The 17,501-nt window shown below is 39.2% G+C and overlaps 1 protein-coding gene across 2 annotated transcripts in view; it reads right to left on the bottom strand.

Annotated features, from left to right (window-relative positions):
* Xpo4 (exportin 4) overlaps positions 1-17,501 on the bottom strand; it is an 88,203-nt gene that overhangs the window by 33,813 nt on the left and 36,889 nt on the right. For both annotated transcript variants that reach the window (XM_021182561.3, XM_085828686.1), the window contains exons 6-9: positions 16,826-16,979; positions 5,728-5,840; positions 1,147-1,304; positions 723-897 (exon numbers count right to left, since the gene is read on the bottom strand). In XM_021182561.3, the coding sequence (XP_021038220.1) occupies positions 723-897; positions 1,147-1,304; positions 5,728-5,840; positions 16,826-16,979 (600 nt within the window). The remainder of the gene's footprint in view (positions 1-722; positions 898-1,146; positions 1,305-5,727; positions 5,841-16,825; positions 16,980-17,501) is intronic.

Genomic DNA, 17,501 nt, shown 5'->3' on the forward strand with positions numbered 1-17,501 from the left:
TTACAAATTGCCAAATATTGCCAGATACATAAACTCAGGATTTAACAGGAAACTCTAAGAGGTATCTCCTTTCAATTTATAACCAAAAAAAGAAAAAAACCTCAATTTCAACAACTAAGTAACAACTTTATAGAAATAAGTCAATTATTTCCAATATTACTATAGTTCTTTATTATAATAACTGTTACAAAGTAACTGCTGTCATGGAGTTTTTGTGTATTTTCTAAAGTTAAAGATAAAAATTGGAAAGCATCTGAAAATGTGTTTCTATCTCCCAAAAATCATTAGTATCATTACATCTTAATTTGAATATAAGTCAGTTTACCAAAATACACTATTAAACAATACATATCACACAATTTCCAACTAAGTCTTAATTAAAAATACTAATAGCATAGATAAAATTTAGTTATATATAATTACATGCAACCATGAAGTTATTTAACAGTACTTGTAAAACACTTTTAAAATGGGCTAATCAATATAATTTAATAAAACATTGAATTTTAATTATCTCAAAATGATAATTTCCAAGACTAATTTAAATCCACAAATTTCAAAGGTCATGTTTCCATACACACTGCCACTAATATATGCACAAAGTGTAATTTTAACAACAGCTACTAGTCCTCAGTTAAAATAACTGTCATGAGACAATATTCTAACGGTAGCACCAATTTCCTATGGGAAACAGACACAGACAGACTTTAGAAGTCACTCACCACTTCTTCCAACGCAGCACTTCGCCCAAAAGAACAAGTGAGGTGTGTGAGGCAGTTCACAAAGGAGGAGAAGAGCTCACTGGGGATGGCAGTTAAAACATTCCGAGGGAACACAGTTATCAGATTGCTGATAATGCTGGAGATCCCTACGGCTTCAGAATCTTCTATTTCAATTCTACAAATCAAGTAATGAGGATTAAGCCATACAAAATAAGCTACACTTCCAAACACAATATTATCACTCATTCATTTCTAAAGGCACATCTCTATATTAATTTCAAATTAGCCATACAATTCTACTTCAAAACACAAAACAGGAAAAGCCAAAAATCCTTAGTTTTTTTTTTCCCCCTTTGTATTAAATACTACAAAAAAAGTTCAGTTCAAAAGGAACTTTTCAGTTCAAAAGGAAAAGCATACCTACCCATTAATCGTGTTGAGCAAACCCTCAATGAAGTGTGCTAGATAATCAACCTGGGATCCTTCATCGGGGAAGATGGGTCCGTGGAGAGACGCTAACTGGGCAAGGCACTGCAGGGAATCCTGTGCCATATCTGAATCTTCTCTGATTTTTCGATGTACCTGTTAGAAAGAATTACTAATCCATAAAAACAAATTCTTCTTTTGTAGGGGTCACGTGAGAACCATGTCAAATGAGGTAAGAGAAAAATTCTCTGTAGCTGGTCATTTCTAGAAAATTAACTCTTTAGTTAAACCAAACCTGGAAAATCTCCCTTCAGTTCACCTGACGTCGTAGACCATGATTTTAGGCATTTCAGCTAACTTTTAGCTGAGGGCTACCTACATTTTGCAAATTGAACTGTCTCCAGCATATTATGACAAGGAGAGAAGACAGATGCTAGCCAGTCAGACATACTGCTTCTGCTAAAAACAGCAACAACGACAGTCATCTGTATTATGCTAACTATGCCCCGCCACAGCTTCTTTCTAAAGTTAGCAGACAAGTTCAATCCAGTATATAGATGCTGTCTTAGTGGAAGTAAACAGTTGCACACTTAGAAAACCAACAAATGTACCTATCACCCACCCGCCCCTAGATATCCTCCACTCGTTGACAGGGAACACATGTTTAAGTTCTAAGACGGTCTAACCTGTTTACATTTCATTTTATATCATACCATCACTATTAGTACTCAATGTTTTTTAAATACAGTGTATTTAAACATACAACTAGACCTTATTTTCATGATGAAACACTGATACACAGACACTACCCAGTGTTTTAATCTAAAGAAAAGAAAATATTCTCAGAATATTGTTCCTTCAATACTCCTAAATTTTCAGATATTAAACACTTCATTTCTATGATCTGACATTAAAATAGAAGAGGAAATGCCGGAAAGGAATTATAAAGTGGCTATTCCCATTCACCTCCATGTACAATACCGACCAGCCACTTGCTTCTTCCCACAGGCATTGAACCGAAGCACTCCAACCCACCTTTCTTTTTTTGAACCACTATTCTCTATTTGTTTCAAGTAATGTGTCTTTGACTCTGTCAATCATTTATGAATTACTTGACACCAGAATGTTTTTGTTTGGTTTTTTAAATGCATTCACTGGTAAAGTACAGGACATGGTGAACATAGTAAATCCTCGTTAACTGATTCCACTAACCTTAGCCTCTAGGTTTCTAAAGGTCAAGACAAGAAATTTAAACCAGTATACTATATCTAAAAATTATAGTTAAATGACTTACTAAAAGGCTTAACATATATTATATTCTGGTCTAGAACAAGGGTTGTCTAACCACTGATCCATGGACCAAATCTGGGTAGATGTAGAGGTTAGAGCGGGGTTTTTCTCATATTTATAAAGTGAGAGAAAGAGAAAAAAAAAATCAAAAGAAGATTAGACAAAGTATTCAATTTTAACGACCATCAGCAAAGTTTTCCTGGAATACCAGCTTTCCTTGATTGTTTATTTTTAATTTAAGGTTCCTACTACAATGAGAAATTTGAGTACGACCATATTATATACAGAGCCTAAAATATTTACTGTGGGCCGGCCCTGATAGCACATTGAGTTTGCTAACCCTTGGTCTGGAACAAAAATACTTTTCAACCTATATACTAATGTATTTTAGGCTTTATGCAGTAACTTCAAAGTACAACTCACAGAATCCTATGTACATCTTGGCTGCAAACTCTAGAATACATGCTTTTAAGCTCTTTATCTTGAAAGCACAGTTAAATCTGTGTCTTCATGCTCTGAATGCTAATCAAAAGTTCACTGAGATGTACAGGGCCAGATTCTACCAACATCTACAGTGCAAACTGGGACAAGAGACACTCGTCACATAGTCTGCTCCACATAGGAGCCAGATGTCCATTCATACCTAGACCATAACGAAAACACAAAAGAATGAATGTGCTTAACTAGAGAGCCAGTATTTACAATTTAAAATAAAATAAAAAACTGCTCTGGGAGCAAGGGTTAACTTGTTTCATAAAATAGAGTCCACATAAATTCATGTTAAACATGTAATTCTTGTGATACAGACTCACGGTCTGTTGCATTGCAAAAGCATTCTCTCATAACTGAACATGGATTTCAATCAATATCACACAATTAAAAAACAGATCTATCACCTCTGTACAGAAAGGAAGCAAGGGGAGGCGCAAGACACCCAGGGAGGCAAACAAGAGAGAGGCCATTCACCAAATACGCATAGAGAAGGACAGAGTGTGCTTAAACATCAGATGCCCGTGTGCCACCCACACGGCAGCACCCAGTGAGCATGCAGATTAGCATGAGTCTGAGAGAGTGTGCAGGGTGTGAGAAGCAAAGCAGAGCTGGGAACACCAGTGTCCACACGGAGGGCAAACACTAGAGTCACAAGCAGGAAAGTCTGAAAGGGGGGGGGGGGGGAACGGACTGACAGCTTTGTAACTTGCTAAGGAGCAGAATGTAGCCAAAACCATTTAAAATTTGAGATATGATCAAGAAATTTAAGTCTTCACTCCATGCATCAGTACATTTATCTACTGAAATCTAGCATAATGATATCTAATGGAAGGAAAGATTAAACTGAGTAATTAATTCATATAAATGAAGGCAAATCTTGAAAAATGAATAGAAAGATTGTCAAGGTTTTTACAACAAATTAAAATTGTTTATAAATTGCTTAAATGCAAATAGCTACACTCATAAACTACTAAAATGACAGTAGAAAAGGGTTAACTTTTAAATTCAAAGTTATTTGCATGTGGTAGTTCACAGCTGACAGGAGCAGCTGTCTGCTCTGTCTAGACAGCTGTTCAGATCTAGTGGAGATGTTTGCTGTACGCCAGCAAGTTTTTCACCTTTTCACAAACTGCTGGAGTGGGACCTACTTTCTGTCGAGCAAATACAAAATACTTGGACTTGGACTTGTATCAAAACAATTCCTGTCAGATGAGATGCCCCACAAGGTCCTTAAATTTTAATTGCAAGTACCGTTTGATCTTGGTTATGGTTTTAGATGTTCCCCCCTCTGGTTTTAAAAAGGAAACTGAATGCTCAGACTGAAGATTGCCATAGGAAACGCCTTAGGAAGGGCAGAGCCAAGGCCTAGGCACAGTGCTCATCAGGCACACAGAAGAGCCAGCCAGGGTGCGATCTCCACAGCTACAGAACAAGACACTGTGGCAGAAAATGTGTTTTGTGTATGCCTAAGGGTGGACAAACATGGTTTAGACATTAAAATATATACCACAGTACTGAAATATAATTGTTTTGGTCTACTTCATACTTCAAAACACATGAAAAGAAAAAGAACTATAATGATTCAGATTAAATAAAATTTCCTTATTATTATCTTTTTAATTGGTGTTTATTTAGATTTTATTGATTTTTATTTTGTGCAAGTCACTGTAAATAAAAATTAACAACAAACATATTCATGTATTTTTTTAATTCTAAAACTTACTGGCACTCATGGGAATAGACTGCTTGCTTCTTGTAGCTAGATGATACCAAGAGGCCACTTTAAAGTTAAATTGAAATATTTAAGATAAACTGCCCTTAAATATTAATGTAGCTCAGGTCTTTTTTTTTTTTTTTGGTTTTTCGAGACAGGGTTTCTCTGTGTATCCCTGGCTGTCCTGGAACTCACTCTGTAGACCAGGCTGGCCTCGAACTCAGAAATCTGCCTGCCTCTGCCTCCCAAGTGCTGGGATTAAAGGTGTGCGCCACCACCGCCCGGCTTGTAGCTCAGGTCTTATGTATACAGCTCACTAGGGACCAGTCCTCAAAGTGCAGTCTAGGGATCCGTCAACTTGCTAGCCGCTGCAGACTGTGTTCTTAAGGGCACTAACGCGTTTCTGCTCTTCCCTGTGCACTGCAAACACGCACACAGAAAGCTTTTCCTAAGGTCACATGATTTAAAATACCAACTGAATGAAATATAAAACAGGGAAATCTGCATACCTTTTATTAAAGCAAATGCTAGACAGATTTGCCAAAATATAAAGCAAATAAAACCCAAACCCAGTCATGGCAGTTGTTTTCACTACGCGCTTCAAAGCATTTGTTCGTTGAAGGCATTTATGTTATGATGTAATGGTTTCTTGTTGATAGTTTTAGTGAAAGAAAGTATTTCTTCAAGTTTTCAGCCAGACTGAGTTTACTTTTATTATGAGAACATGCTATATTTTTGTGGTACCGGTATCTTCTTTTGCTTTTGTCAGTTTGAATTCCTAATGTTACGTAACAATAGCTATGCAACCCACACAACAAAAGCTAGCAGGAAGTGCTGGAGTTTTAAGACTGTAAAGAGTGGTTTACAAAGTCTAAGAAGTTTTGTTGTAGGAGCTGAGCCCTTCAAAATGAGATAGTATTTGTACATCAGCAACAACTTTGTCATATAATTTCTTTCAGTAAGTCAGTTGTGAGAAGAGAAACCACAGAGGGAAAACCTGTCCTGTTTTGTTTAAGAAAAGCAAAGGCGCTCCCTTCCTGTCACCACGCCCCTAGCCAGCCAGCGTTGAAGACGAGGACTTACAGTGAAGAGGAGCTCCATAACTCTGCTGTCCAGGAGAGCCTCCCGCCAGGACTCTGTTGGCTTCAACAGCACATTTTGTGAGGATTCAAACATAGCTATATAATGTCTGCCCAGTTATCTAGTGTCAAGGTCAGCAACAATAACATTCTTACTTTGTCTAAACTATAAGTATACCCTAAATATAACAGCAGCCAGCCACAAAGAATGCAATGGAAACAGTTTAAGCCTCTTCACATATGCTACATAATTCGTGCCTGAAGCTAAGGAATAAAAGGCATTAAGTGCTGAAAAAAAGAATGCTACAGGAATGTTAGGTAACGGGTTTAATCCCTACATGTGCCATACCAGAGATCTTAATAGAGGCAACAGAAGGGGGGAAAGTGACTTAAAAAACAGACATCAAAAACTAAACCTAAAGAATCAATTTCGGTAAATTTGCCCCACTACTTTACCCAATATTTTAAACAACTAAAATCATATACACAAACTGAGTTTCATATAGACTCTAGGGAAAACCAGCAGTTTTCCAAAAGAAATATATTCACAGGAAAAGACCATGAAAGAGCAACTATGCTCCATACTAAAACAGAAAAATTGAGATCACAGAAGCTCAACACCAAGTCAAAACAAACAATTAAGCAGTTGACAGAAAACATTTTTATTCAAAATTCCCATATGCTCAAGGGAGGTAGAAAGGCATGGATCTTCCAGGACTCACTGGACAGCCATTTGGCCTACTTGATGTGCTCCAGGCCAGTGAAAAGAGACCCTATCTCCCAAGTAATGACTTCAGAAGCTGTCCTCTGTCCTCTACACAAACATATACATATACAAAATATTGAGATTGAGTGAGAAATCTCAACACAGGCATCTAAGATGACATTCTGCAAAAAAAAAAAATCAGGCACGCATTAATATACATGAGCATACACCGCCCCCAAACACATAATACACTGAGAAAGTAACATTCCCATAGACTCAAACAGTATATAAGGTGTTGAAGTATTCACTATCAAATATGATCCAATTGAATAAATTTGCTGCAAATAAATTAACCATCATAATAAGTATGTGTCTGTAGATGTTGATGAATGTATTGTACTCAATAGTGCCATAGTAACTAAGCCTTTAAGAAATGAGAAGGCTGCCTTCTTTGTACTTCTTTGTGACGCAGACTGAACTAGGCAATATTCACATCATTCAGTGAGAAATCTCAATCTAAGATGACACTCCGCAAAAAAATCAGGCATACATTCAAATGCTGCCATTTCCTTATACCCAACTCATTCTTTTGTAGAGAGAAATTATTTACAGAAAAAACTGAAGGTAGGTAACACTGCTTTGGAAACCATCCTTTAAAAGTCGGTTGTTTATGAGACTGCTTCTTGTCTGTGAAGAGGGCTACGGAGGGCACTGAGTGGTCCTAAGAAAGGAAGTCACTGCTCCTTTCTGATGTCATTCCCAAACTCCTAACTCTGACTAACTGAAGTGAAACCCTGAACAGGCTCACTTAGTATTTCCCTCTTCCTTTATCCGCCCCCTTGTGGACACACAGAACGAAACCCTAAGGAAAGGAAGCCAGAACAGGACAAAGAAAAACCAGCCAATGACCAATGGAAAATGATTCCTTTCCTCAAAAGCACTAGGGGACCTCAGTCTCATTTTAGAAAAACAAACTGAAGGACTCACAGCTGATATCTGCTGTTTATTGCAACAACAGTCTACTGGCTAGCTTTTCATATGCTTTTGAAATTCACACTAAAGCAGGTAAAGGATCGTTAGTGTTCAGAACAGATTATCTAGGGAAAGACATCAAGGCTTATATCTCTTGAAACAGAAAACAGCCATTTATCTTTTTTAGTTTGAGTGTCATTTTATTAAAGGTATTTTTATTATGTGAAAGGTCAGTAATGAAATATACTCAATTATTTAAATAATGCACGATCTGAAATGGTGTGATGCCCTTGTCAATCTAGAGATCACATGACACTGTGAGGGGAACACATACATGAAGATCTAGACATATCAAAATATATATAGACAGACCATACATATCAAAATAATATAAAGAATGAAGACAGTTTCTTAAAAAAAAAAAAGTAAATAAAATTTAGAAATCTAACTTTTCTACTCTTACAACAATGTCCTAAAAAACGCTGAGCCAGGTGCAGTGGCACATGCTTTTAAACCATCATCAGGGAGGCAGAAGTCTACACAGTGAGTTCCAGGACAGCAAGGGTTACAGGTCGAAGGAAAACCATTCTGCAACTCTGTCCTCTGACCCCGACAAGTCCCATGGCCCTTGGGCTCTGTGCCAAGACAGTGCGTGCTCATGCTCACTTTCTCTCTCAGACTACAACAATAAAGTACTTTTGATTAAGACATTACCTTAATGTTAAAGCAAATTTCACTAAAACTAACTTCAATAAACAGTAGTTGCTCTTTTACAAGATTGCAAAGCTTTGGTTCTTACTGACTAAAATATGTTCTGGTTTCTTTTTTTTAGATTTATTTATTATTATACATAAGTCACTGTAGCTGTCTTCAGATGCACCAGAAGAGGGCGTCAGATCTCATTACGGGAGGTTGTGAGCCACCATGTGGTTGCTGGGATTTGAACTCAGGACCTTGGGAAGAGCAGTCAGTACTCTTACCCGCTGAGCCATCTCTCCAGCCCTAAAAAGTTAGGGGGTTGTGGCACACACCTTTTTTTTGGGGGGGGGGGGGGTTCGAGACAGGGTTTCTCTGTATAGCCCTGGCTGCCCTGGAACTCACTTTGTAGACCAGGCTGGCCTTAAACTCAGAAATCCACCTGCCTCCCGAGTGCTAGATTAAAGGCATGCGCCACCAAGCCCGGCATGTTCTGGTTTCTAGATACTATATTTTCTTATCTTTTAAAAACATGTCATCAACAAGAGAGTGGTCTGCTATCAATTGATCAGTGATTTTCACTCTATGCAATACGCAGAAGGCAGATCTCATGAAGCACAAGAATCACAACAGCTATTACTTTAACAAAAAAACCTGTATAAATTCCAAATTTTTCTGAGTGATAATTTTAAATGCTTTTCTAAATATTTAAATATTTGTATAATTTACATTTTACATAATTCATTTGCAACCAACAAAATAACTGCATTCTGCTCTTTTTTTTTTCTTTTTCTTTTCTTTTTCCTGCCTCTGCCTCCCAAGTGCTGGGATTGAAAGGGTGCGCCACCACACCTGATGCATTTTGTTTTTTAATAAGCCTGCGTCGCTTTGAAAATTGTGTCAACCTCATCTAACCTTCCCTTTTTCATGTTTGACCAAATTAAGAAGTGACAACGTCCCAGTGCGCAGGCTGCCTGTCACCATACTAAGCACAAACCCACCAGGCAGGTTCTAGCACAGGGCAGAACTGAGGTGCTAAAACTCAACCAGGCTTCCAAGTTCAACGCCATCTTAATCTCTTGAAAAATCAGTCAGAGCTGCATGTAAATTCTACTGTAGCTTGGCGCAGAAACTAATTCAATATTCCCTGCCCATCTCCATAAAGAGCCTCTCATATTTTCCAAAAAAAAAACACCTCACAGACTTCTGAGGAATCAAAACCATATCCACAGCACCTGCCCTATTCTGTAACTTCAGGACCAAGACAGACACACGACGCCAAGAGCCAGAGGACAAGTTTAATCAGCCCTACTAGTGGCTCTCACTGGCTAATCCCACTAAGTCTTCTGTGTCAAGTTCTTGAATCACAGATTGAGCTCAGCAAGTGCATCCACCTCAACCCACAGGGCAGAGCTGAGGCTAGAAAATAACTGAGTACTTACAGAAACAAATTAGCTCTTGTCCACTTACTGACACCTTCAGTAAAGATATCATATTGTGACAGTGAAAGGAGAAAAATCTGAGGATGTGGTTCAGTTGGTAAAGTGATCATTCTGTAAGCACGCAGACCTGGGTTCAGTCTCCACCACCACATAAACGGGAGCACGTGCTTTAACCTCAGCACTAGGGAAATACGGGCAAGAAGGATGGCCACAGACATAAGAAGACCAGTGCTGATGAGGACGCAGTGCTAACCCTAATCACTGAACCTCTTCTCAGTGGGAACATGATCTTTATCTAAACAAATATACAACGCTACCAAGGGCACTACCAGAACATTTAAAACTGCCTCTGTACTCTGTATGTTCAACTGAGTGAACTAGTAATCTTCCATTAATGGCAATAGGTTTGTATTAATAGGTCACCAGTGCAATTAAGAACCTCTGCCTCCCAAGTGCTGGGATTGAAAGGGTGCGCCACCACACCTGATGCATTTTGTTTTTTAATAAGCCTGCGTCGCTTTGAAAATTGTGTCAACCTCATCTAACCTAATGATACACTAAGTATGTCAAAAATTGCTTCAATTAGTCCTCAAAGGGGCTAAATTCACAGGGTCATGATGTGCTTTCTACTTAACAGCTTTCTAAAAATAACAAAGACCATGTTGCCTATGTTAAATGCACAGAAAGACCTAGGAGGATTCAGTTTAAAAATCAACAATCCAAAACTCTCCACATAGTCCTTCTTGCCTTACGATTCACTAGTCAGCAAACCTAAAGCAGAGGAGACCTCTATAATCCAGAGAGCAGCTCCATCCCCACAGTCATCACTTTCCAAATTAAGCAACACTACACTCTAAGCTGCAGAGCACACACTGTGACTGCCCTGCTGTGGCATTCATGGAGAATGAACCAAAATAACCTAGGCTGGTGATTAAGAACCCAACAGACAGAATTCCTTACAAATGTTAAGTATTTTAAATGAATCACTTTCCAGTAAGAAGTATAGTTATAGTAGGTAAACCATATTTGCCTAAACTTACACCTGAATGAATGAACTTCCCAATCCAAAAGGTAAGGGGCACCAAACAGCGCTGCCACCCTCAGGCTGCAGCCTCCCAGACACCTTTGGCCTATGTTTCCTAGGCAGTTTGATCATGCTGTGAAAGCAAATTCACTCACTGGGTTTAAAAATATGTATTTATTCCATCCCTTTTATTCTTGCACTTAACTTACACTACACAAAATACTATGTGAACACCACATGAAGCTAGAAAAAGAAGATGAAATGTCTTATCTTTTGGAAACAGCAAGCGTTTCCAAACTTTCTTTGCTTTCTCTGCCTCTGAGCACTGTCACTCCATGTTCCTGCACTCTAAGTGTCCCCCTCTATGGCAATGACATAGAAGCACAGTGTGGTACAGCACCATATAGAACCAAGAGAGAACAGGGTACATCACGGGCAGGAGGGAAGGCAGGCAGGAACAACATGTCCAAGAGCTACAAAACTAAACAGAATCTTCTGAACAATTACACATATAGTCAGCACAACTCACTGTACTGAAGACTAGAGAGTCTGCTCTTCAATGACTCTTTCCCCACAATGGCCCAGAGTCAGAAACTCTGCTGTTTCTTTTTAAATACTTTTTCTGGAATGTAGAAACACTCCTGAAAAGGATAATGCACACATAAATTCAAATGTTGATTAATCACTTTACCAACTTCCAATGTATCACATCAGATAGCAATGCAAAAGACAGTGGGAATGAGACTAATTACTCAGTGGACTGAAGAAAATACTACACAACACACACTGCTTTATAACTAACTGTATTCAAACATTCTATCAGATTTCTATATTGTGTTGCTCCAGTTTCAAGCAATCTTAGACAGAGCTGACCCAACCAAATTTAACAAAACTCTGTATCATGAAGTCACACATCCCACATCAACACATGGCTTCTTACCTTCCTCACGATCTCAGCTTGAGCCTATGCTATCTTAACATTTATATCACTGGCCAAACATTACAGCATCTCGTCTTTCCTAAATCCTATTTCTCTTTTCCCCTTGGACAATAAGTATTCCCCTCTCCAATACTTCAAGTATAAAATGAATCACCCTGACTCAAGCACACAGTCTAGGGCCAGCACTGCTGACTGATATTCTTCACTCACTAGGTGTGACTCCAGTGAAATACAGTTTCGCCCTCTCCCTCAAACACATTTCCATGAGTTCAATTAAGTCTAAACAAGATGAGATTCTCCAAGTGGCCCTTTGAAGTAGATTCTGACTACCTTTATTTGAAACTTATCTTTTCTTCCCTAGTTCTCCTGACCAGCTTCTCCCATGTGCCCAGGCGGTCTTCTCGGTCTCTCTGGCTTCTTTCTGCTTTCTAAGACCATGCATGACTTTGTTATTCTTTGCAGGACTGATACCACTATCTTAATTTCAATGGCCCATATTACAGGAATGACTCCCCAAATTCTATCGTCACTCCAACTCATTCCCTACAATTCTAAGGGACCACAGGGAGATGATGACGGGATGACAACTCATCAGTAAGGCAGCCTGATGAACCTTGGCATGCCAGATATTTGTAAAGGCTTCACAGAGACATAATTCACATACTATACAATTTGTTCAGTGATGCAATCGTTTTACTATATTCACAGTTATGTACCATGAACACATCTAATTTTAGAACTATTCATCACCCCAGAAATTTGGTATGCTTTACAGTCATCTCCCATGTCTTCCCACACACCAGTGCTCTAGGTAACCCCTATCTATTCTGTCTCCAATTTGCTTATTCTGAACACTACATAGACATGCAATCGTGTATCAAAGTTTTCTCTAAATGGCTGCTTTCAGAGTACTCTTTCATAGTATAGTGCTTTCAGAGTTTACCTGTGTTAGCATGTCTAAGGACTTCATTTATTTTAACTAACAAACAATGCATCAATAATATGCCACACATCTTATTTATTCCCTTATCAGCTGATGGACCGTTGAGCTGTTCCCACTTCATGGAGAATACTGATTCGAACATTTAGGGTCTCTCCCTTATATCTACAATAAAAACCATACCAGTTTATACAGATAATATATCAAATAAAAAGATAAAAACTAAATATATTAAGAAAATTACACATCATAGTATCATTCTAAATGATCACACACATTTTAAACAAGATAGACTAAGACATTTTATAGGGCCTATTTGTGACTATTTGTTTTCCCTATAAGATAATCATTTTTTAAAAGCAATCAACACCCATGTTAATTAAGCTTCACTATTTGACTCTATGGTACAAATCTAGATATTTTTCCAATTTTTCCCCTACCAATTGAACAGCGCTGATGGCTCTCCAAGCAACTGTTAAAAATATAACTCAGGCAGAACTGGCTTCTCGAGAAGGGTTTCACTAACTAACGCTCAAACTGTACCTTCATTTACTGTCTAAACTGAAATCTATCACTCAAAAAAAAAATTTTTTTTTGGTTTTTTTGAGACAGGGTTTCACTGTGTAGCCCTGGCTGTCCTGGAACTCACTCTGTAGACCAGGCTGGCCTCAAACTCAGAAACCAGCCTGCCTCTGCCTCCCAAGTGCTGGGATTAAAGGTGTGTGTCACCACTGCCCAGCATTTTTTTTTTTAAGATTTATTTATTATTATATCTTAAGTACACTGAAGCTGTCTTCAGACACACCAGAAGAGGCTGTCAGATCTCATTATGGGTGGTTGTGAGCCACCATGTGGTTGCTGGCATTTGAACTCAGGACCTTTGGAAAAGCAGTCAGTGCTCTTAACTGCTGAGCCATCTCTCCAGCCCTCTATCACTCAAAAGAGTACTCAGCTATACTATAATCTAGCTTACCAATATATGGAACTACACCAGTCACTGGACACATAAACATTCACTCAGTTATAAGTATGAAGTAGAAAAATATTCTGAGCCAGGCATGGCGGTACATACCAGAACTTTTGAGGCTGAGGCAGGAGAACTGAGACCAAGGCTAATGTCTGATTTTTTTCTTTTATCTTTATATTTATGTGTATGTGTGTCTGTGCATGTGTATGGGTGTCCATGGAGGCCAGAGGAGGGTGTGAGATCCTCGGGAGCCAGACAGGCCGATTATGAGCTGTCCAACCTCGGTGCTGGGAACCAGACCTGAATCTTTTGGAAGAGCAGCCAGCATTTTACCACATCAGCCGTCTCTCCTGACCCAGCCCCTCTTTTGGGTGCCACCTTTCACAGGCTGGCTTAACACTCATCATGTAGCCAAGGATAACCTTGAACTTCCCATCACAGGCTACACAGCTCACCCAGCAGCCCTCACGACCTTTAGAGGAGTTATGTCCTTTGGCAACACTACAGCTATTTTCCAATACTTTGTCTAAGGACTTCACAAAATATTTTATGAGTGTGTATCTTTCAGACAAACTTTGTTTCCAAACTCTTAGGAAACTGTTTCTCTTTTCAAAATAGTAACTCCCTGCCAACTAGATTTTCACCTAAAACATTTAGAATTGGCTGATATATGCACTGTAATTTTTGTTAATTTTTACTACATACATAATTAATGTTTTGATAGCTCCATATGGACTGGTATTTTTAAATCTGTTCCAAGTCTTTTCAATGTCTTTTTTGTTTTTGTTGGTTTCCTTAAAACTCGGTCTTGCTATGTAGCTCTACCTGGCCTTGAACTCATGGCCATCCTCCTCTCATCTCCCAAGTGAATGGTGTGTTTGCAGGTGTGTGCTATCATACATGACCTTCTTATAAAAATTTATTTTATGTACAGTGGTGTTTTGTCTGTGGACCATATGGGTAGCTGGTGCCTGAGGAGGCCAGAAGAAGACATCCTATCCTCTGAAATGAATTACAGATGGTTGTGCACTAGGAATAGAACCCTGGTCCTCTAGAAGAACAGCCAGTGCTCCTAACTACTAAGCTATCTTTCCACTCTGATTTTTTTGTTTTGTTTTGTTTTTTAAATTTTTCTCTCATACAATACACCCTGACATAAGTCTCTCCTCCCACCCCACCCCTCAACTCCTCCTCCTCCAGATTCACCCCTCCATTTCCCTTCAGAAAAGGGTAGGTCTCTAAGGAAACCAACAAAGCACAGCATAACAAGCTACAATTAGACTGCTGGGCAGTGGTGGTAGTGCACACTTTTAATCCCTGCAGGCAAGCAGGTCTCTGTGAGTTCGAGGCCAGCCAGGTTTACAGAGCCAGTTCCAGAACAGCCAGAGCTACTCAGAGAAACCCTATCTTGAAAAGTCAAAACAACAACAAAAACAAGTTACAATGAAACTAGGCACAAACCCTCATATCAGGGCTAGATGAGGCAACCCAGTAGGAGGGAAAGAGCCCCAAGGGCAAGTGAAAGAGTCGGAGAGCCCCCACTTCCATCATTAGGAGTCCCACAAAGCCACCAAGCTAACTACAGCCATAACATGCCTGCAGAGGACCTCGTGCAGACCCACACAGGCTCAGTGGTTGCCCTTTTAGTTGTTTTTTTTGTTGTTTTGTTTTTTAAACTAAAAAAATTGGGATAGGAACTAGTCTAATCTCTTCACAACAAAATCCTGCTACAGTGGTAAAACACAACAGGGAACTGGAGAAAAGGCTCAGCAGTTAAAAGCACACTGGCTGTTCTTACAGAGGACCTGGGTTTGATACCTGGGACCCACACAATGACTCACAGCTGTCTGTAACTCCTGTTCCTGTAACTCCTGTCTGATTAACCTCACCTGACCGCTGCAGAGACCAGGCACAAATGTGGTGACCAGACACGCAAACACACATGCAAAGCAAAGCATGCACACAATGAAAGTAAATAAAGGCGTAAAATTAAAAGGAAATAAAACAAAAAGAAACAAGTTGAATGTGGTAACATACACCTATAATTCTACAATTTAGGAGACTGAAGAAAAAAAAAATCCTGAATTCAAGACCGGATTGCTAGATTTGCAGGTTGTCTTACCTCAAAAGAGAGGGCAGAAAAGAAAGAAAACGTAGCCTGAAGCAATGTGACATTCTAAAGAAAAATGTTCTAAAAATGAAAAGTTAACAAAGTATGTGCTTAGGAATGGCAACCCAAGTCTAAAACCCTAACCCTGAAGAGCTGAAGCTATAGCAAGGCCAGCCTGAGCTATAGAAATCAGTGCTCTCAAAAACTCAAAGCAAAAAAGAAAGTATGTATGTGCTCCTTACAACTCTAAAGAATCAAATTTATATATTAAAAATATAAAATTGGTTAACGGGTGAAAGAGAAAGACAGGCATAAAGGAGAGTGTGATTAACTCAGTAGCAAGCTTCACTCCAATGTGACTGCCCTTGGCAAAGAAGCCTGGAGACTTCCTGTTCTAACGAGTTAGTGGCTCCCTTTCTCTCACACCACCTGCCTTGAGTTACTTTTCTAGTAGATAAATATGGAAACTTGACAATGGAAATCACAGCTTACCACACACCTTTAGAGTCCCAGTTTTACAGGTCTCAAACCTATATGTATGAAAGAAGCAGATCTTGACTCTATTGGAAAAAGATGAGTCTCATCATAAAGCTCTGATAAGATTTCTTATCTTCTTAGGAATAGCATTTTCCTCTGAAACAAACTCTTCCAGAGCCCTAGGAACTGGCAGATTAAAGCTCAGCAACAGCAGCTGACTCTGCACGTGGTAACTATACTGTATAATTTAGTCAACATCCTTTTCCTGTTTGGAAACATTAAGATTCAGAAAGGTTCAGCAATTTGCTGGAGATCAACTGAGGCTTGAACCTAGATCTGCCTGACTGAACAATGTTCCAAGAGGCACCACAGAATTCCAAGGTACAACAACAAGACACTCAGCAGCAGTCGCTCTGAACCGAAAGCATATCACTAACTTATTACACACACTCAGGCAATAAGCATAAGGGCAAAACCAGAGTCCTTCTAACTAGGCAAAGTCAGTAAAACAATCTAATTTAATCACATATCCAAGGAGAGATAAAATGCATCTTGCACACTTTGTCCTTTCCTTCCCAGGATTACCATCCCTTTGCTCAGTCAGCAACAGCCTTTTAGCCACCAAATGCTGTCACACACTCAATCCTCTTCTACACTCTACTGAACAATGGTACAATAACATTCCATTTCTACAAAAAGAAAAATAAAGTCTCCACTCAACAGAATGCTTCACACACAAAAAAGCTAAGGATGTCCAGGACTGAGCTTCAAGATTCCATTTCTACAAAGTCACCATGAGCTCAACCCTTCCCGCTGTTAAAAGGATATAATTTGGAGGGAGAAAATTCCAGCTCAGGACTTGGTTGGCGAGGGCGAGGTACCGCTGGAACACTGAGGACATCTGAGCACTGAGGTTCTCCCGTCTGCTGAACTCCTGCAGAACTCCAACCGTTAACATGAAGATCTGCCGAAGGTCTTCTTCCTGTGGACAGTACATCACACAGTTTTGCATGACGCTTACTCAAAGCACATTCATTCCTTGGTAGCATCATCAAACAAGTAAGAACCTCAAGGTTTCCATTAGATGGCACTACTTCCTTAAGGATGGTTTCCAACATCAGTGTGCTTTCAAGTGACACCATTAACTGTAATCTAAATGCCCCTCCATGCAGGAGAACCTCTGAGAGCGAATGTGACTGCAGCAGAGCTGGCAGAGCCAGTTGCTAGAGTGCAGACCCTCAGGACTTAAGCCAATGCCTTCACATAACTTTACTGCAGAGCCAAACAATACACTCGAGAGACAAAAGAGCCCATGCCATCTGCAATAACATTTTAAATACATGACCTTCTTTGGCACTATGCCAGTCCTATTTTTAAAGCCAGCAGAATCCTATCAATTGAAATATTTATATCAAAACTTGATAAGAAAACAATAAACTAAGGAATGTTTATCTTTTTTGTTGTTTAAAGATGAGAACTGAATAATTTCAACTTATCAATTCAG

The sequence above is a fragment of the Mus caroli genome, unplaced genomic scaffold, assembly GCF_978045245.1.
Source record: "Mus caroli unplaced genomic scaffold, Mus_caroli_1 scaffold_12, whole genome shotgun sequence".
In the NCBI taxonomy this organism is placed as follows: Eukaryota; Metazoa; Chordata; class Mammalia; order Rodentia; family Muridae; genus Mus; species Mus caroli.